The sequence below is a fragment of the Schistocerca cancellata genome, chromosome 2 (assembly GCF_023864275.1).
Source record: "Schistocerca cancellata isolate TAMUIC-IGC-003103 chromosome 2, iqSchCanc2.1, whole genome shotgun sequence".
NCBI classification, from domain to species: domain Eukaryota; kingdom Metazoa; phylum Arthropoda; class Insecta; order Orthoptera; family Acrididae; genus Schistocerca; species Schistocerca cancellata.
Window position 1 is genome coordinate 644,917,158 of NC_064627.1, and position 22,799 is coordinate 644,939,956.

Below are 22,799 nucleotides of genomic sequence, written 5' to 3' on the forward strand. Positions count from 1 at the left end.
GAGAAATCACCCGAAAAATCACCGAAAGTACGAATCAACTTTTTCTTAACGAACTGTTTTTCGATCTGAAAAGCAAATCTAAACGTAAATAACTTAATTACAGACCACTGACGAAGCTTTACCTCAAAAAAACGAAACGCGTCTGGTGAAAAAATCACGCATTTTCGCAGTTGCAACGACGGATCAAAAATACCGTCATGATTTATAAAGCAAGTACGGACACTATGGTCACACAAATGAAAAATATAAATTAATTGTTGATTGCTTTCAATGTTATGCCAGCCCACAGAGAAAATATTTGAAATTGATAAATTTTTGAAGATAAAATGAGTATCGCCGATAAAGTCAAGTTGGAAAGTGCTTGATAAACGTGTAGCATATGTATTTACAGTGAATGTTTCCTACTTGGTGTGATCGCTTTCTGATCACAATCACGAATACTCAGTTAAAAGTGGGTCAATTCTTGAACTTATGCAATGAACAACTTGATCTACCGTTAACATCGTGTTTTTTTATGACTGGTTTCATGCTGCTCCCCTCGAATTCCTATCCTCTACCAACCTCTTCATCTCAGATTACCACTCGCAAACTACGTCTGTAGTTATTTGTTCGATGTACTCCAGTCTCTGTCTTCCTCTACAGCTTTTATCCTCTACAGCTCCCTATACACCCACGGAAGTTATTACGTGTTGTCTTAACAGATGTCCTACCATCCTGTCCCTTCTTTTTGTCTGTGTTTTCTATACATTCCTTTCCTTTCAGATTCTGCACAGAGCCCCCTCATTCCTTACCTTATCAGTCCACCTAATTTTCAACTTTCTTCTTTAGCACCAAATGTCAAATGCTTCGATTCTCTTTTTCCTCGGTTTTCCCTCAGTCCATTTTTCACTACCACACAATTCTGTGCCCAAACGACCGGTCTCAGAAATTCCTTCCTAAAATTTAGACCTATTTGTAATACTAGTGCTAACTAGTGTCGCAGTGGTAACAGCAGTTCCCATCTGATAAACGAAGATAAGCGCTGTCGGGATTTGCTGGTACTTGGAAGGGTCACTGGCCGGATCTGCCGAGTTCTGTTCGCAGGTGGGGTGCACTCAGCCTTTTTGAGGCCAACTGAATAAATACTAGATTGAGAAGTAGTGGTACCGGTCACAAAAACTGACAATGTCAGGAAGAGCAGCATTGCGACCACAGCCCCTCCGTGCTGGTGGTGATAAAAATTACATTGTGTCTTTAGGGCACCAAAAATAATTACATAGTAGTAAAAATTTGTTTCGTTTGTGATCTAAGTTGTTGCGAATTCTGAAACATGAAACGAAGTACAGGGCTATTACAAATGATTGAAGCGATTTCATAAATTCACTGTAGCTCCATTCATTGACATATGGTCACGACACACTACAGATACGTAGAAAAACTCATAAAGTTTTGTTCGGCTGAAGCCGCACTTCAGATTTCTGCCGCCAGAGCGCTCTAGAGCGCAGTGAGACAAAATGGCGACAGGAGCCGAGAAAGCGTATGCCGTGCTTGAAATGCACTCACATCAGTCAGTCATAACAGTGCAGCGACACTTCAGGACGAAGTTCAACAAAGATCCACCAACTGTTAACTCCATTCGGTGATGGTATGCGCAGTTTAAAGCTTCTGGGTGCCTCTGTAAGGGGAAATCAACGGGTCGGCCTGCAGTGAGTGAAGAAACGGTTGAACGCGTGCGGGCAAGTTTCACGCGTAGACCGCGGAAGTCGACGAATAAAGCAAGCAGGGAGCTAAACGTACCACAGCCGACGGTTTGGAAAATCTTACGGAAAAGGCATTTCTTAAACAGGAGATTGAAAAACCGATGGATCGGTCGTGTTGGAGATCATGATCAGCAATTCATGTCATGGCCTCCACGCTCTCCCGACTTAACCCCATGCGATTTCTTTCTGTGGGGTTATGTGAAAGATTCAGTGTTTAAACCTCCTCTACCAAGAAATGTGCCAGAACTGCGAGCTCGCATCAACGATGCTTTCGAACTCATTGATGGGGACATGCTGCGCCGAGTGTGGGAGGAACTTGACTATCGGCTTGATGTCTGCCAAATCACTAAAGGGGCACATATCGAACATTTGTGAATGCCTAAAAAAAACTTTTTGAGTTTTTGTATGTGTGTGCAAAGCATTGTGAAAATATCTCAAATAATAAAGTTATTGTAGAGCTGTGAAATCGCTTCAATAATTTGTAATAACCCTGTATATGAAGTGCGACTGCACTGCCATTTAAACGCAGTGCGTTCAGTTTCTCTCTTTTCCCCCTCCTCGCCCTCAGACAGTGTGGTGTGGTGGTGTGGGAAATGTGCAGCGAGGTTGATCGTCATGGCACTCATGCCAGGGCCGAATTCTTCGCATCCCTGATTTGTATTAAAACTGTCAAGAACGTCTACGTTGCTTTCCTCAGATAGAAATTTCACGTCTCCATAATGAGCTTGCAAACGTTATATCCTTCTGACATCGTCAGCATGAGGATGATCTGTATTATTATAAGCACTGAAAAATGATTCAACTCCCAGGATCGTTGAAATCAAACATTCATGTAGATTTCCGGTTTCGGTAATTCTCTCTCGCCATCTTCGAATCTGTGTGTAATGATGATGGTGTAATGATGTAAACATAGATATGAGAATGGCAACAGAGAATTGCTACAACCAGTACTCTGCATGAATAAGTGATTATAGCGATCTTGGCAGTTGAATATTTATTCAGTCTTCACTCCAAACGTTACTTGTACAGTATATGACCGTACTCTATTGCCCATAAACGTTTTCCTGACTACAGTATCGTGGTGTTTCTCAGTCTGTCGAATACGTAGAAAGTGCCTGGCTCTGTAAGAACTTCATTTCACATGTACACCTGTAGGTTGCCTATATGAAAACGTTGGAAGTACCATTCTCTACAATCTCCGAAATTTTTAAAAGGTCATTTGGTTAGCTCCGTAAATCCGAAGCATAAACGATGTTACTCCAAAAGCTGTCGATAGTACCCGAAGTGTTTGCTGACATTGTGGCTTCAAGTGAAGAGGTGAGCCACGCAGATCACAATTCCTGTGGCGTGCGGTGCAAGTAGTATTGAGAAAAAAAGAAGATATAATAAGGCAACATGGTGCAAACGAAACGTGAGTATCTCAACTGGAAGCATTGAGTGAAGTTGCACATTTTTTAAATCTGAAGTAAAGATTAACACTACAAGAACAAGCGTGATAGAGCCTTAAGGGAAATTTGCTGCACTTCAAAAGATCCTCCAACAGTGGAGGCAATTAAAAAGGAAATAAAAAAATTAGACCTTCACAGTACTGAAAAGAAATAACTGCAACCTCAAAGAGAAGTGGTGCTGTTAGTGAGGATGTTTAAGTACAAAAATATAGCTTTTATTCACAAGTAGCTTGGAAACGTCGAGTAACTGGTAACTTCTCTGAAAAAAGTAATTGCTTTTCTCATCACTGTAACCTGCGCTGTTAATTTCTATTGCACAACGTGTAGCACGTGTCAGCCGAAATTTCCAAACGAGTATTCGTCTTGTAAAAGACACAATTTTCTAAGAAATCTTGAGCTTCCGCCCCTCCCTCCCAAATCTGCTCATCCACTTTTTTCGCCTAGAGTGACCGTTTCCTTTTCCTTTAGTTCACTGCCACGGCATACAGGGTGTTACGGGTCTAAGTGCAAATATTGTGATCATTGGTATCTTAATATGTACCAAGGTCATTGTATTAGTTTTTTTTGTTTTCTCTTTGTGTCTAACTGTCTTGCCGCAAACACATCACATAATTTACTACAAAAATGGTTAAAGTGGCTCTGAGCACTAAGGGACTTAACATCTAAGGTCATCAGTCCCCTAGAACTTAGAACTATTTGAACATAACTAACCTAAGGATATCACATACCTCCATGCCCGAGGCACGATTCGAACCTGCGACCGTAGCAGCCGAGTGGTTATGGACTGAAGCGCCTAGAACCGCTCGGCCACACCAGCCGGCCATAATTTACTACCTCATGTTTGACACACAGTCGTTAACTGAATCAGTAAATGGACAATGCCTGCTAGTACAAAGAAACTGCTTTGCGTCTACACATTCACACTTTATACCCGACCTGCTGCCCAGGGGAAAATGCACTGAGGAGTCAAACGTCATGGTATACGTCCTAATGTCGAGTTGGACCTCCTTTTGCCTGGCATAAGGTAGCAGCCCGATGTAGCATGGACTCAACAGGTCTTTGGAAGTCCCCTGCAGAAATATTGAACCATGCTGCCTCTATAGCCGTCCATTACTGCGAAAGTGTCTCCGGTGCAGCATTTGGAGCACGAACTGATCTCTCGATTATGTCCTACAAATGTTCGATGGAATTTATGTCGGTTGATCTGGAAGGCCGAAAAGTTCGCTCTAACTGTCCAGAATGTTGTTCAGACCAGTCGCGAACAACGGTAGCCCAGTGACATGACATCCTTGTTTGGGCACATAAGGCCCATGAATGGCTGCAAATGGTCTCCAAGTGACCAAACATAACCACGTTCAGTCGACGATCAGTTCAGCTGGACCATGTTAACAGAAACCACACTATTATGGAGCTACCACCAGGTTGCACAGTGCCTTGTTGAGAACTTGATTCCATCGCTTCGTGGGGTCCGCGCCACACTCGAACCACTACTATCAGCTTTCGCCAACTTAAATCGGGCTCATCTGATCAGGCCATCGTTTTCCACTCGTATAGGGTCCTACCGCTATGGTCACCAGCTGAGGAGGAGCACTGTTAGCAAGGACACTTTGGTCTTCTGCTGACGTAGCCCACTGACGCCAGAGTTCGCAGCACTGTCCTAACGGATATGTTCGTCCTATGTCCCAGATTGATTTCTGTGGTTATTTAAAGTATTTCTGCTTGTCTGTCAGCAATGAAAACTCTACGCAAGAGTTGCTGCAGGTGATCGTTAAGTGTAGTCCGTCGGCCACTACTTTGTCCGTGGTGAAAGGTTCAAATGGCTCCGAGCACAATGGGACTTATCATCTGAGGTCATCAGTTCCCTAGAATCAGAACTGCTTAACCCTGACTAACCTAAAGGCATCACAAACCTTCATGCCCGAGGCAGGATTCGAACCTGTGACCGTAGCAGGAGGGCAGTTCCAGACTGAAGCGCCTAGAACCGCTCGACCACAGCGGTCGGCCGTGGTCAAAAGTAATGTCCGAAATTTGATACTTTCGGTACATTCTTGGACTGTGAATCTCGGAATATGGAATTCCGTAAAGATTTCCGAAATGGAATGTTGCATGCATATAGCCCCAACTACCATTCTGCGTTCAGAGTTTGTTAATTCCCGTTGTGCCGTTATAATCACGTCGGAAACCTTTCCACATGAATGAATTGAGTATAAATGAGAGATCCGCCAATGCACTGTCCCTTTATACCCTGTGTTCGCTATACTACCTCCACCTGTACGTGTGCTTATCGCTATGCCATGACTTTTGTCTCCTCAGTGTACAGTTAACCGGCCAGTGGTTCGGCCTGCCGCCTCTTGTGACACCTCCTGCTGTGCCGGCGCCAGGTTCGCGGTGCACTACGCGCTGCCGCTGGTGCTGATCTCCGTCTTCTACTCGCTGATGGCGGTGCGGCTGCGGCGCGGGCTGCCTGGCGAGGCGCCCCAGAGGCACATCCGCTCGCAGCGGCAACGCGTCGCCAGGACGCTGCTCACCTTCGTCGGCGTCTTCTTCATCTGCTTCCTGCCGCAGCACGTCTTCTCGCTCTGGTTAGTGCCACTACTATATCACTTGCCTTGTGCGGTCTCTTAAACCAGCCTGAAAACTGCATGTCATCTCTAATACTTACGATAGCAGTATTTGGAATTTGCATGGAATCTTTACCCGGCAGACCGGTATAACCCTTTGTCACTGAAAAGTGTAGATACCATTCGTCTTAAATGTTTTTCATTAGTTCATCTACCTCATACTACGGACTGTATTAATACACTACTGGCCATTAAAATTGCAACACCACGAAGATGACATAGTACAGACGCGAAATTTAACCGACAGGAAGAAGATTCTGTGATATGCAAATGATTAGCTTTTCAGAGCCACACAAGGTTGGCGCCGGTGGCGACACGTACAACGTGCTGACATGAGGAAAGTTTCCAATCGATTTCTCATACACAAACAGCAGTTGACCGGCATTGCCTGGTGTAAGGAGGAGAAATGCGTACCATCACGTTTCCGACTTTGATAACGGTCGGATTGTAACCTATCGCCATTGCGGTTTATCGTATCGCAACATTGCTGCTCGCGTTTGTCGAGATCCAATGACTGTTAGCAGAATATGGAATCGGTGGGTTCAGGAGGGTAATACGGAACGCCGTGCTGGATCCCAACGGCCTCGTATCACGAGCAGTCGAGATGACAGGCATCTTATCCACATGGCTGTGACGGATCGTGCTGCCACGTCTCGATCCCTGAGTCAACAGATGGGGACGATTGCAAAACGACAACCATCTCCACGAACAGTTCGACGACATTTGCAGCAACATGGACTATCAGCTCGAAGACCATGGCTGCGGTTACCCTTGACGCTACATCACAGACAGAAGCGCTTGCGATGGTGTACTCAACGACGAACCTGGCTGCACGAATGGCAAATCGTCATTTTTTCGGATGAATGCAGGTTCTGTTTACAGCATCATGATGGTCGCACCCGTGTTTTGCGACATCACGGTGAACGCACATTGGAAGCGTGTATTCGTCATCGTCATACTGGCGTATCACCCGGCGTGATGGTATGGGGTGCCATTGGTTACACGTCTCGGTCACCTCTTGTTCGCACTGACGGCACTTTCAACAGTGGACGTTACATTTCAGCTGTGTTACGACCTGTAGCTCTACCCTTCGTTCGATCCCTGCGAAACCCTACATTTCAACAGGATAATGCACGACCGCATGTTGCAGGTCTTGTACGGGCCTTTCTAGATCAAGAAAATGTTCGACTGCTGTCCAGATCACTCACCAATTGAAAATGTCTGGTCAATGGTGGCCGAGCAGCTGGCTCGTCACAATACGCCAGTCGCTACTCTTGATGAACTGTGGTATCGTGTTGTAGCTGCATGGGCAGCTGTACCTGTACACCCCATCCTAGCTCTGTTTGACACAATGCCCAGGCGTATCAAGGCCGTTATTACTGCCAGAGGTGGTTGTTCTGGGTACTGATTTCTCGGGATCTATGCACCCAAATTGGGTGAAAATGTAATCTCATGTCAGTTCTAGTATAATGTATTTGTCCAATGAATACCCGTTTATCATCTGCATTTCTTCTTGGTGTAGCAGATTTAATGGCCAGTAGTGTGTATACTGACGGAAAAGAATCACAACACAGAAAAATAATAAATGAATAGTAATGAAGTTTCGCGAATACAATTGTCTAATTAAATGATTAACAATGCCTGATCACAGGTTAATGTAAGCGTGAGATAAGCGATTGCAAATGTGAGATGTTGGTCCATTAACCCTCGTGTCCACACTAGCTTACTACATAACCTCTATAACAGCCAACCTTTGAGCTGTACACAAGCCTCACGTTACCTCTTATTTGGATGTCTATAAGTGTCGTAATAAAAGCAAAATTTAAATTCTTTCAAAGAAGGGCGTCCGCAGCTCGTGGTCGTGCGGTAGCGTTCTCGCTTCCCACGCCCGGTTTCCCGGGTTCGATTCCCGGCGAGGTCAGGGATTTTCTCTGCCTCGTGATGACTGTGTGTTGTGTGCTGTCCTTAGTTAGGTTTAAGTAGTTATAAGTTCTAGGGGACTGATGACCATAGAAGTTATGTCCCATAGTGCTCAGAGCCATTTGAACCATTTTGAACCAAAGAAGGGCATTTAAATGGGAAGGAACATATTGCACTCTCTAATCTATGTTCGGGTTACCCAGGTAACCACATGTCTCCATTAGAACAGTCCGCAGTTCGTGGTCTAGTGGCTAGTGTTGCTGCCTCTGGATCACTGGGTCCCAAGTTCGATTCCCGTGCGGGTCGGGGATTTTCTCCGCTCGGGGACTGTGTGTTTGTGTCGTCCGCATCATTTCATCATCATTCGTGAAAGTGGCGAGTCTGGACTGTGTAAAGATTGAGAATTTGTACGGGCGCTGGTAACTGCTCAGTTGAGCGCCCCACAAACCAAGTATTATCATCACCATTATCATCCATTAGAACAGGTGTGAAGTTGACAAATGAAATACTTTATTTTATATAACATGTTAATAGTTTTACAGCCCGCCAGGTTAGCCGAGGGCGCTAACACGCTGCTTCCTGGACTTTAGTAGGCCCGCTGGCCCCACGTCGAATCCGCCCAGAGGATTAACGGCGAGGGCCGTTGTGCCAGCCAGGCTGGATGTGGTTTTTAGGCATTTTCCACATCCCGCTAGGTGAACACCGTGCTGGTTCCCACGTCCCGCCTCAGTTACACGACTCGCAGATATTTGATAAACGGTAGCACTATTTCATGGCTTACACTAGACACAGACAGCTAGGGTACACTAATTCCGTCCTGGAGGGTACAGTGCGACAACACGAAGGGCATTCGGCCACCCTCTGACACTCACATCGCCAAATCCATAGGAACTAGGCCGACACTGCGCTGAAGTGGGAGAAAGGCCCAAAGAAAATTATGATGCTAATAGTTTTATTATTTATTAGACAATCTAGTAATAAGACAACAGCTATAGTCATAATGTATGCAAAATATATCAACGTTTTATGGTATGTGACAGAGTTAATTACATAATATTATTTAACTACTAGATTTTGGTGCATGTTGCAATGGAAAGATCAACTTGGAATTATTGTTTATTCACAAAGTCCACACACTGTTGTTCTAATCCAATGCTCATCACATTACAACTTTTCCTTGTTTTCCTCTTCCTTTTGTTTGATTGACATTGGCATACAAAATTGACACCAAAGATTTTCATCCGTCCACAAGCATCTCTTTTTGGCTGAGCCTCCACTTCTTCAGTAACCAGAATTAGAGATCCTGCTAACATGCACTCAGTACCCGATTTCACGAAAAATTTTCTCAAACACTTAGGATTTGTTGACCTAGAGAGAATGGAAGGCTTTGCCAAATGTTTTCCCCGATCCAGTAGAAACAGCCTGTGTCTATGGCACAAGTTTTGCGTGAGGATTGTTTTTCTGTAAATAACGTTTACCACTAAGCAAGCAATACCGAGAATGGCACAGAAATCCTCCTCCTCGCCCAATCAATCTTTTATCATATTCTGTGTAAGATGTCGTCTCACCATAGACGCAAGACGTATCAGTGCCCCGTCATGCATGTACCTCATCCCCTTTTGTTGTTTTAAGAGAGCATTCTCAAGCAATCCTGTAAAATGATGCTAGAGAAACCGAAGGTAATTCCGTTTGGTAACATGTACGGCTCAGTAAGACAGTCAGTCATTTAGTACCCCTAACCACACATTCAATGACAAACGTCGTTATTGTGGAGACTCACGCACAACATGTGGTTGGAGCCTAGATTACCCAGAACGTGATAACTGTGATAACTAAGCACACCACCACAAGTGAACCCTGCTTCACCTGGAGATAAGATGTTAATTTCGAACAAAAGGTTGCCTACAGCTTGTTGTTGCATCCAGTGACAAAACGTTAACATAGGACCATAAGTACACCTCACTCAGACACTCAACTTGTTCGAGGAATTGCACTGCAATTCGTTGCTCTCCAAACATTACTGTGGCTCATTTCAGGAATTTGTCTGGCAAGTCTCGTTGTCGACATTCCAGCACCACACCTTGACGCTCAGGTGTAATTCGTGCAAGCCTACCCGCTCCCGCAGCACCTGGAAAGCTTTGATACGCCCTTGTAAACGTTCGATTTTTGGAGTGCCTTGATGCGGGGGTTACTATAATGTTGCATGTTACCACCAAAATTGGTGTAACACAGCTGAGGTTTCGCAAACAACTGACATGAGTGACACTTTGACTGTGTACTGTACGATGCTGCCACTCTGTTTACAACTCCACATCTCTAAAATGTAAACTAAGACCACACCACGAACCAACATACGGTGTTTACACAGAATCAGGTCAGCAGTGGTTGGTAACAACAAAATCGCAGTTATCTCGTAAGCAGTTCGTTTACGGACCTATGTTTACTGATACTCTTTTGCTTCTAGTATCGTGTACTTTCAGTTGTATGGGTTTACGCCATTACTTATGATTTGTATATGTAAGTAAACAGGGAGATTTGATGGTTCTAAACTATACATTGATATAGGATATGGAACCGGGTTTAAAAAAGGACTAGAGAAATTTTATAGTCATTACGCAGTGCAATATCCTGGATAGAGAGCTACATGCAGACGCTGAAGTAACATCTGATCTCCTCAAGAAAGGAGCAGGCGGATCAACAATGTTCATGTTACACAGTAAAGAGTTTTCCGACACCCCAAAGGTACGCGTATTAGAGCCGATGCTTATTAGAAAATTTCTTCTCGTTTTGGTCCATATTACCTCCTCCCAAAATATGGACAGGAAAGGGCTTGCAGCAGAAGATATGTGTTTCACAGTATGGAAGATGAAGAAGTGACTCATAGCTCTTTATGTGTGCATTTTAGAGCCCATGTTTCTAGACTTTTTGCTCCGAATGATCGTTCCTGTCATATCCCTGAATATTGAACATTTCTCTTGGGACACACTGTTTAGAAAAAAAAAAAGCAGCAAGCAGTCACGTGTTTGTCTGAAAGGAGGGACAATAACAGAGAAGTTCATTTTAACTCGTAGACAATCGAAGGAAGATGGTTTATGGCTTACGGATTTTCTAAGGAAGTTCTACTATACATTTAAGAAAGACAAATACCATTACACCTATCCTTACAACTATCAGTCTCGTAGACTAACGCCAGCTGGTAAATATGCGATCAAGCAATATTCCTTCCCACATTCCATCCGTGAATGTAACTGGAAGCAGCATTAAAAAAGGAAATAACATGAAAAGAAACATACTTTGCCACACACTGAATAGTCACTTTTCTGATACGGATGCACGTGCAGATGTAGTTACAAGAGAGTCGTTTAAGGGAGATTTCACTTTTACTGATAAGACACAGTACACTGAGTATTGTTCTTATCTTCCCTATTGCAACATATATACGTACTGCAGTAAAAGTGTTCCCAGAATCACGACAGTAACCGCTGACCTCATCGGCTGCGGCCGTCAGCAACGTGTGTACATTGCACATCTGCTTTTCCGTTACACTTATTACTGACTGGTCAGTCGTCCTATCTTTCTTTCCCTTTTTCTTGTTAGTGTTTCCTACATATTGCTTTCCTCGCTAATGCGGCCGAGAACCTCCTCATTTCTAATAACTAGTATCAGCCCATCTAATTTTTTACGTAATTCTGTAGTGCCATATCTCAAACGCTTCTTTTACAATTTCCCTACGGTTCATGATTCAGTACTACACAATGAAATGCTCCAAACATACCTTCACAGAATTTCCTCTCTCAAATTAAGGCCTACAACTAATACTTGTACTTCTGGACAAGAATGCCCTATTTTCCTGCACTAGTCTGTTTTTTATGTTATCTTGCTTCGTACGTTATACATTATATTGCTTATAGAGTAACAGAATTCCTTTACTTTGTCTACTTCGTGGTCCTCAGGTTTCATGTTATTTCTCACTAATCTCATTTCTGCTACTCCTCACGACTTTCGTCTTACTCCAGTTTACATTCAATCCATATTCTGTGTTCATTAGACTGTTTATTCTATTCTATTTTCCTGTAATTCTTCTTTGCCATATTTTCAGCGAATCGTATTATTGATATTCTTTCACCTTAATTTTAATCCCACGCCTGAAGCTATCTTGAGTTTCGTAAAAACTTCTTTGTACAGCTCAACATTAGGGGGAAAAACTGCATCCCTGTCTTACACCCTGCTATATTCATCAACTGCTCTTGATGTCAAACATTAATATGTGGCAGGAAGAGAATCTCCTACCACCGAAAATATCGGCTGGCTGTAATTACAGTTCAACTACTCAGAGAGATCCAGTTTAGGCTGTAATTATATCATGGTAGCGAAACTTGATAGATGAATGTGTTAATGCGGAACCGATTTACTCTGGAAAATAATTTGTTCCAATTTTGGCCACTAGGTGCAAATCTGCTGCGTGAATACAAAAAAGACGTATAAGAATGTTTCCATATGTAATGGATTAGGAACAGGACGTAAAACAAGAGAAAAAGACATGTTGATTTTATTATTGACGGCCACTTACACAGTTTGTTCAATATGAGCACCGGAGAGGTCGACCAGACGCTGCATATTCAAAACGATGTGATCAACAATTGCTCGCAGCAGTTTTGATGGAATCTGGGTGACGTGTTTCTCTACACTGGCCTTCAGATCAGGTAGATACCGAAAGTGTCCCTGTAAATGCATTCTTTTAGATATCTCCAGAGCCAAAAGTCACGTTGATTCAGATCAAATGATCTTTCTGGCTATGCATCTAGGAAACCTCTGAAAATAACACGTTCGTGTCAGGTTGCATTAAGCAGATCTGGCACTGGACGAACGACGTGAGGAAACAGTGGTTTTCCTCAAAGCTGCGTTCTTCCAAATCAAGAATCACTTGCTGTACGAGGGGGTCTCGATAACTTGCAGACGTTATAATGCACCTAACCGGGCCTCTGGGGGGTAATCTCTTCAAAGACGAACGGACCGAGAGTAAAGGTGTTGGTGAAACTACACAGTATAGTCAGACATAGCGAGTGCAGTGACTCTTCGCACACCACAAGTGGTTTAATAGTAATCCAAATTCGGCAGTTCTGTGTATTCACCGACCCTGTAGTGTAAAATATGCCACCTCACTCCTTATAATATTGCTCCGCCGCATGTAATAAACTTAGATACGGGCCTGAAACCGAAGAGCGAATTCAGAACGTTGCTACCGATCACGAGGTTTCAGTTGCCGCAACGCCAGGATCTTGTGCGGGTACCAGCGTAAAACTGATCTCAAAAGGTTTCCTATAGTTGACCATGTGACGGACAACTTTTAATGACACTCACGAGCAGTAGCACCACCCAGGAAACGGGCTACATGGTCAGTCACAGCAACAGCATCCTAGGCAATAACATCTACCGCTTTAGGACGCCTTCCCTTCTGAATGCGACACCATGCTGACCTGTGTCTTAGAATTTCATTATCATCTTTCTTCAGCCATTTAATGACATCGGGACTGTCCTCAGGTCTTTCAGTCAGTGATAACATTTCTGTTTTGCTTTGGTTTTGTTTTGGCGATACTATGTCAATGCAGCACTGTAACTGTAGAACAGTTTCACTAAGAGCGCCGGTTCCCTTCTCGAGAGCCATACTGTACACTCAAGTTATGTCTTCTCAAATGACAGCGTCGTACAACGCCAGATTGTCTCCTGGTGTCAAAAATTGGAACTAATTTTTTCCAGCGTAAATCATTTCCACATTAATGCATTAGCATATCTACGAAGTTTCGCTGCCATACGTTAATTACAGCCCACAATGGACCTCTGTAAATAGCTTTACTTTAATTATAACCACTTGGTAGTTTGTGTTATGAGATGTTTTATTTGCAAGGGGCAACTTTACAGTCTCCTTATAGAGCCAGACGGGATTAGGGAACAGCTACGTAAAACGTGTATGGCAACACAGATTAGCAACCGTTTACAATAACTCATGTATTGTAACAGAACACTACTTAACTTTAGTATGATTATGGTGAGTGGCAGTAGTTGAAATTAACTTGCATTGACCTGTCTCTAAGTCTGGTCTAGCCCTGAACACAGTGAAAGTTAATTACAGATGCTTGTACACTGACCAGTGGCTCGGCTTAGTAGACTTTGTCCTGATGCTATTGACACGGAGCACTGACGCTGCTTATTTTGAGTGGAACCGCGATCCCACTCGTATCTGCATTAAAAAGGTCGATGTTCATTTTTTAACTACTTGAGTGACATAGCGCATAAGCGTTGCGTAGCTCATGTTAATTGGCCTTCTGCACATCATTAGCACAGCTAATAAAGTTCTGGGATAGCCTGCATTATTGCCAGATTATCTCCTCCTCCTACGCTATTTCATCATCGATGATGCCGCATAATGTTGTCAGATTACCCCCAATTCCAAGATTTCCTTATCTATACATTTCCGACATTAGGGGCAAAATTAAAATAAAAATTGGCAGGAAAGTCAAACTACTTCAATGTTAAAGGTTTCCCCCCCACTATAAAAGGTGAGCAGTTGTTCTAAGTGTAAACCGGCAGTAAAATAATGATGCTTTGTTGTGTTGGTGTGGAATTCTAGGACTTCTGAATCCAGGATGGCGATCCAAGATGGCGACCTTTCCATGCTAGGGGGTCCATTGGATGCAATCCTAGATGACGGCCTGGGAATACTGGCGTACGTCACTATCATTTGTAGTATGAATAGGATTGGAATGTTCGTGACTTCATTTCAACACCATACTGGGGAGAGCAACAAAACATGGCAGAAGCTTGGTATAATATGAAAACAGCACATGTTTAGTGGTGGTTCATCTCTCAACTACAATATGTTTGCATATCACATTGGACATATAACCCCTGAATCTCTCGAAGACTCAAGAAAGGCCATGGTTTGGGTTTTAACTGATGCCTTTGGTGAGATATCAGTTTTTCATCACGTTCTTAATCCCTTGTACTTAAAAACAACAACTATTATCAATATACACTTCACTAGTCAATATGATGAAAGGGAGTCGTTTGTCTGAAATAGAATAATTCAGATCATCAGCATTTGAGGTCAGAACTCAATAGCATGTTCCTGATATGATACTAACATTGTAAACAAGAAGAGAAAGCCGCACGGAGTGGCCGCGCGGTTAGAGGCGCGAAGTCAGTGACTGCGCGGCCCCTCCCGCCGGAGGTTAGAATCCTCCCTTGGGCATGGGTGTGTGTCTGTTGTTCTTAACATAAGTTAGTGTAAGTTGTGTGTAAGGCTAGGGACCGATGACCTCAGCACTTTCGTCCCTTAGAATCCAAACACATTTCATTTCAAGACGAGAACAGAACACTAGATGACGTCAGTCTCTCTCTCGCAATAAATGTCAAGCAAATGGCTAGAGAAATGCAAAGATAATGCTGGCAGAATCACATTAATCCCAGGTACTGACTAAGATTGGTAAGGATCTAAAACTGAATGCCTCGATTTATACCCAAGGTGCTTGAAAGTGTAGCATATACGACAAAGAAAGGGCGCTCTTCACATCTACCCTCATGCACCTCCGTTTGGTGGACTCTAAAGTCAGGAGGGAATGCAACTTTATTTTTCACATTTCGTATCTAAATCGAGGAACTTTAAATTGAAAGAGGTTTCCGAGCCATTTATATCTAACCTAAAGCAATCACAGCCCACATAGTCACTTTTCTAAGGTCACAGTTTTAACAGAAGTAGCATGAAAGTCTCTTACTAGTGCTTACTAGTGCATCAGGAATTCCATGCGACGGAGGGTGGATGCATGTATCCTCGCTAACGGAGGACATTTTGAACATTTCCTGTAACAAAGTGTTTGAAGTCTCGCTGGTACGTTCTGTTGCTGTGTGTTTTTATTCCATGATTAATGTGATTTGAAGAGAAGTAATAAAATGAGCTCTAACATGGAAAGTAAGCGTTTCCGGACACATGTGCACATAACATATTTTCTTTCTTTGTGTGTGAGGAATGTTTCCTGAAGTTTGGCCGTACCTTTTTGTAACACCGTGTAGAATCCAAGATGGCCACTGAGTTTAAAATCCAAGATGGAACACGTATGGAATCACAATCCAAGATGGCGAGCCGGGATCTCATCAATGACATCAGAATCTGAGATGGCGATCCAAGACACAGACACGTGAATATACACTCCTGGAAATGGAAAAAAGAACACATTGACACCGGTGTGTCAGACCCACCATACTTGCTCCGGACACTGCGAGAGGGCTGTACAAGCAATGATCACACGCACGGCACAGCGGACACACCAGGAACCGCGGTGTTGGCCGTCGAATGGCGCTAGCTGCGCAGCATTTGTGCACCGCCGCCGTCAGTGTCAGCCAGTTTGCCGTGGCATACGGAGTTCCATCGCAGTCTTTAGCACTGGTAGCATGCCGCGACAGCGTGGACGTGAACCGTATGTGCAGTTGACGGACTTTGAGCGAGGGCGTATAGTGGGCATGCGGGAGGCCGGGTGGACGTACCGCCGAATTGCTCAACATGTGGGGCGTGAGGTCTCCACAGTACATCTATGTTGTCGCCAGTGGTCGGCGGAAGGTGCACGTGCCCGTCGACCTGGGACCGGACCGCAGCGACGCACGGATGCACGCCAAGACCGTAGGATCCTACGCAGTGCCATAGGGGACCGCACCGCCACTTCCCAGCAAATTAGGGACACTGTTGCTCCTGGGGTATCGGCGAGGACCATTCGCAATCGTCTCCATGAAGCTGGGCTACGGTCCCGCACACCGTTAGGCCGTCTTCCGCTCACGCCCCAACATCGTGCAGCCCGCCTCCAGTGGTGTCGCGACAGGCGTGAATGGAGGGACGAATGGAGACGTGTCGTCTTCAGCGATGAGAGTCGCTTCTGCCTTGGTGCCAATGATGGTCGTATGCGTGTTTGGCGCCGTGCAGGTGAGCCCCACAATCAGGACTGCATACGACCGAGGCACACAGGGCCAACACCCGGCATCATGGTGTGGGGAGCGATCTCCTACACTGGCCGTACACCACTGGTGATCGTCGAGGGGACACTGAATAGTGCACGGTACATCCAAACCGTCATCGAACCCATCGTTCTACCATTCCTAGACCGGCAAGGGAACTTGCTGTTCCAACAGGACAATGCACGTCCGCATGTATCCCGTGCCACCCAACGTGCTCAAGAAGGTGTAAGTCAACTACCCTGGCCAGCAAGATCTCCGGATCTGTCCCCCATTGAGCATGTTTGGGACTGGATGAAACGTCGTCTCACGCGGTCTGCACGTCCAGCACGAACGCTGGTCCAACTGAGGCGCCAGGTGGAAATGGCATGGCAAGCCGTTCCACAGGACTACATCCAGCATCTCTACGATCGTCTCCATGGGAGAATAGCAGCCTGCATTGCTGCGAAAGGTGGATATACACTGTACTAGTGCCGACATTGTGCATGCTCTGTTGCCTGTGTCTATGTGCCTGTGGTTCTGTCAGTGTGATCATGTGATGTATCTGACCCCAGGAATGTGCCAATAAAGTTTCCCCTACCTGGGACAATGAATTCACGGTGTTCTGATTTCAATTTCCAGGAGTGTAGAACAGATCAAAATCGTTGTTCCAATTTCTGTGATGCTGCAGCTGGCTACACTCACCACTCCTCTGTACCATCCACTCATCATATAAATTCGGCAAATGTCTTCAGTACATCCTGGTGAAAGGATGATCATCATGAAGTGTTATTACTGATCTAGCATATCCAAGTAGGAAAAAACCGAATCGTATAGTGGGATGTACAAGCCCACTGCTCTCTCTCAATGTTTATTAATATTCCTCGTTATATGTGTATGTATGTGTGTGTTCTCATGGGTTTCTTTTATTTCTCCCTCAATGCAAACATCTCCCTGACATAGATATGCAGTACCTGATACATTTGTGAACAGAAACAGTAGACAGACTTCACGATGCACCTGCTGATATGTTGGAGTGGAAATCAAGTCAGCATGCAGAACTATTTACCGACTTTGATTTTCCGCTACACCCATCACCTGCTCCAGTATGTCAGGATGCAGACATACTCTCTGATGAAGTGCCTGATATATCAGAGCATGATACAGAATTGTTTCCAGGCTTTGTGTTTCCACTGTCACCAGCATCAGTATCAATCATAGTACTACTACCCTTACATAAAGCACTTGCGAATGTACTGTTATTGTCTGCAACATGCAGACAGAATGCGAACGACAGCAAACAGAGTCTTATAGGTGTTACATCAGGTTGAGAGTTCTCTATAGTGGCAATTATTGACAATCCACGATTTAATGACATGCAAGAAGTGCTGTCAGAATCTTAATGGTACCAAACATGTCAATGTTCAACCCAAATAACTGCAATGTTCAACTCTGAAATGTTAACTGTGTTACTGGATTGCCATACGATATGTATCTGGGGTTAGCCAAGAACAGTGGCAGAAGAATGAGAATACCGTGCAGTCACTTTCACAAATCTACATATGTGTCTACATATCATGTGCTCACGAACTGATGCTGCAGTATTGTCTGTCATACACTCTGACGCTTGTAATAGGAAAGGTTTTTGGGCCTAGAAATGTCCTATACAACTAGGATACTGATTTCTACTCTCATAAAAATGTCATTCTTTTATACATTTTTATTTGTTTCATTTTGATGGCCTCATATCGACTTGTCACTTTGTATAAATATGCTTTGTTCTCAGTGTGCCTGATAATCTCTGGTGTACATAATCATGACATGTTTGAATGCATCTATCGATCTACACATTTCTACCCTTATCCTCGCCTATATATCCCTCATTTTCCCCGTTCTACCTATGATAACATTGCCCAAAACTATAGCTTCGCTTAAATCTACAAGTCCCTTGAAACTTTCGGAAGACATGCACACTGCCTTTCCTTCAGCATCCACTTACCTTTCCCAGCTCGCATCCTGTTCAGCCTCATCCACTTCCCACAACTTCTTCTCTTACTAGAGCTCCTTCACATCTCATACATAATCGAGCACCCAATTTTCAACCCACTTATCACTAATCCAGGTAACCTGCTGCACCACTACATCTGTATTCCACGTTCCATGCATCTTCATGCCTCATTCATGCTTTTGCGCCGGAATTTCAACCAACTCTCAGTCCCAAATGACGAAATCCGTCTTCAAATATAACATTATTTCCAATCCTAGTCATCACACTCCACCTCACAGCTTCCTTCCCTTCTGCCCCCTCCCACTATCTTCACCATGCTGATTTTCTGTGCTTCTTGTGACTCCACTTCTTTCAGCTTGTTCGTTTTCAGTTGCTTCTTGTGTTCCGCAGTGCCCCATTGTAATTCTCATGATTCCACCTTCGTCATAACCAATACCATTTCCATACATCAGCGGCACTAGCAGTATACCATAAGATCATTTACAGTATCATCAATGATTTTATATTCAATTAAATATGAAATAATCTACAAAATTTACAAAAATCTTCAATACTGTCCACCAGTGTGTTTTCAAAATTACAATTTTTCATCTGATTTTCGGTATAAATCGTAAATGTTATCCACCATTGTGTTTTTAAACACCATCACTTACTGTCATCTCTTTATATGTATTTCAAATCATCTTTCCTTTTAGTGTAACCTATAGCCGAAGAGCTGTTTTATCTGCTGCCTGCGTACCCCATTTGTGGGGAAATGAAATAAAAAATGGAAAAAAATGATGCATCGGTGGGGTTTGCTAATGGCATAGCTACCGTCCTATCTTTTACAAGTATGGTTCCTGAATATTTTTTTTATGTGTGTGTCTCCTGAGTCACGGCACAACTGTTCTTTCCACAAGGACGAACGTGCTTCTTCGATTTTTTTTTTATTTCCTGAAGAATGTATGTGTGCACGACTGTTAATTTTAAACTTTGGACAACCATGAATTTCTCAGCATTTTTCAGCATGGACTAAATCATGTGTGTGCTTTTCAAATTTCACCGCCATTTGAATTTGGGTCACGTGACCTGTGATAGGGGGATTGTGGGATTGACCTAAGTGCCATCATAAACATCAGACTAGTGACAGCAATCGGGAGTTCTAATCTGCACTTTGTATTATGTGGTCAGATTGCCGTATTCATTGTGTTACACCTCTATGTGGAGAACTCCAGTTGCCATGGCAGCTGCAGCGGTGGTAGTGACATGGAGACTCTGGTAAGTGAGACTCCGGAAGTGGAAGTGGCACAGGTGTGTCGGCTGCACTTGTGATGTGAGACCCTGAAGCCTTAAAAGCAGTGAACTTTCTTTGAACTATGGGAATGGAGGCTCTCCCTGGTGAGGTGTTTGTTTGAGTCAAGACATAATCATTGCTACTGTATTCCTGCTATACACAATAATGACAAGTGTTTGACAACCACATGTGTTGCATCAGTAAGCTATTTAGTTTTAAACTTTAGGACAATTATTTAAACGGGATTGGGGGGGGGGGAGGTGATTGCGAATTATTTAAGTACAGAGCAAATAGACTTAAACATACGGTGAGCGATCTGCAGTGTCGTCGAGATGGGGAAAATCGTTGATTTTTTAATTTCCCACCATTTAAAACTTATGGTTAGAGATCTAACAGCCAAGCATGCTATCCCAGGTCTAACATATTGGATTTAAATCATCTGGCAACTAAATCATAGTATGCCTAGGTACCATCATCGATCGCAATCCTAAATTCTGACGTCAAACAGACTGCCCTTGAATTTCACAACGGTATAAGAATGTAACATCTTGGACTTTCCACCACTGTACACTTAGAACAACAGCCCTAGTTCCACAGTGATGGCATAGGAGTGTGCGAAAACCTGTAGTATAACTGGGCTATTTGGTATTTCTCACCAATTTTTGGAAATTTCTCTCAGTTTTTTAATGTCCTGACATTTTATACAGCGACATACGTCCCAACGAAATGAGGCGAAACCTAGCAGAGTCATCTGACATCATCAGTGACATTGTAGGAGGACAGGAGGGGGCTATCTGGCAACAATGCAGGCTATCGCGGAACTGTCCTAGCTATATTACCGTCATCTGACCATAACCCTAAGTATGTTGTGCCACACCGGAGGCTCATCTTGCTATGTGGCGCGCTCTCTGTGTATGGCTATATGCTCTACTTTCCGGAGGATACAGCACACCCTTTTTAATCTTAACATTTCTTTCTTGGTTTTCTATTTTTATTGTACCTTCTTGATTCTTATATACCCCTGTTTATCCTTATAGCTTAGGCTAGTTCACTCCACATACAGTTACATTCAGCTTTAATATTTTTTTTGTTTGGAACATATTTCACCAAAAGTAAACTAAAAATAATTACGATCCTCCAGAACCGACCAAGTTCTTCGGGTATATTCTCTTGATTAAAAAGCAAATGTATCGTTGGTAGAATTCCAGTACTGACGTCAATTTTTCACCACCAAACGCCTTAGCTTAATTATATTGCAGTAATTTCAGTGATACATATATGGGCAGACATATTTTCGATAGAGAGACAGAACAACTCCTGCAGAATTGTGATTAATTATTGTAGCCACTGTGGCGATGTAATACTGGTGATCGCCGGTTTCGACTGTCATGGGACATCTTGAGATATTTTCATTGTCGCCATTTTTAACTGCCTCTGTAGTCAAATACCCAATGACGAAATGAATACCCGACATGCCTAGAAAAGAATCGGCTTGGTTCCAAATTCTCGTGTTAGCCACAGCATTGTAGCCACCTACGCGCTCTCTAAGGCTTTCCTGTATGAGTCGTAGCAGAGCTGACGCACCCACAAACTTTCCGCCTAACTGGCGATGGCAGTAATTACAGTGTTGTGGTAAGCCCCGACGGTGCACCGCTGCTGCCAGAATTTTGTTGCAGTTACTGTAATCAATTTGTGGGTAGCTTTAAGAGTTTTGTTTGTCGTTCAGCTTATACGCTGCACGAAATGAAGCCTTTCATCCAAGCATAACTCAAGACTATATCAGCCTTCCTGCTAAAAGAGGATAACTGGGAGGTCGAATATCTATGTAATGAAAGCTTCAGTAGAATTTCCATTGTCTTCTTAGTCAGAGTGTTGTCAGCTTACCATTTCCGCGTCACACCTGCATCACTACATTATTTATTTGTTTATTTGCTATTTTCTCTTAGTCTCATATCTAGAGTAAATACTAGTCACCTCCATCACTACTTTATTTATTTATTTAGTGTTTGTTATTTATTTATTTTCTATTTTCTCTTAGTCTCGTATCTAGAAAAAAATACTGCACTGCACATATTTTGGTGTGTATGAATATAACATTTTATTTTTACATAAAATACCCTTAGTCTTTTTTGCGATGGCATTCGCCTTTCGCTTCTCAACTTCCATAGTTTCGTACCTGTTGATTCATCTTCCTGAAAGCCCCTTGGATTCGTCGCACATTTGACATTTTGCTTCCATCTTATAAGTTGGTCTTCCACGTTTTCCTGCTGAGCTGGTGTTCATTCATAAATCTTTTCGGCTGTCGGTTATCATCCATTAGTTGGAGGTGGTCATACCAGGTTAATGCTATACTATATAATGTGTAGAAAATAGTGCATTTTTCTTCTATTATTTCTCATATTGTCTCCTTTCTGACATGTTACGGTAAAGATACGCAAGAACTTCTCCGCCAAAAATCCATCTCAAGGAAAATCAATGTATTTTTTCGTTTCTGGTTATTTGCCGTATTTCAACGCCTTATGTGGTGTTACTCCATACAATTGACTTGCACAGTAAGACCTTAGATCTGTTTGTAATTTTCTCGGTCCATAACAAGGAATTAAGTTTCCCACTTAATCTCTTTCCTTGCCCAATTCTATTTGTGTTACCTTGTGTTCTTCTTACATGTGTTGTAAAAGTGACGCGTAAATATTGAAATGTAAAGACTGAAGCAGTAGGGAACTAAGTGTTATGTGGTAAGATGATTTACCAGAACAAATTTATCCCAATTTAAACAAATCAGTCTGTTTAAATAACCATAAAATTTCACTAGTG

General features: G+C 43.3%; 1 protein-coding gene across 2 annotated transcripts in view; it reads left to right on the plus strand.

The window, feature by feature from the left end:
* The window catches only part of LOC126162313 (neuropeptide CCHamide-1 receptor-like), a 706,059-nt gene that overhangs the window by 586,891 nt on the left and 96,369 nt on the right, over positions 1–22,799 (plus strand). For both annotated transcript variants that reach the window (XM_049918737.1, XM_049918738.1), the window contains one exon: positions 5,569–5,769. In XM_049918737.1, the coding sequence (XP_049774694.1) occupies positions 5,569–5,769 (201 nt within the window). The remainder of the gene's footprint in view (positions 1–5,568; positions 5,770–22,799) is intronic.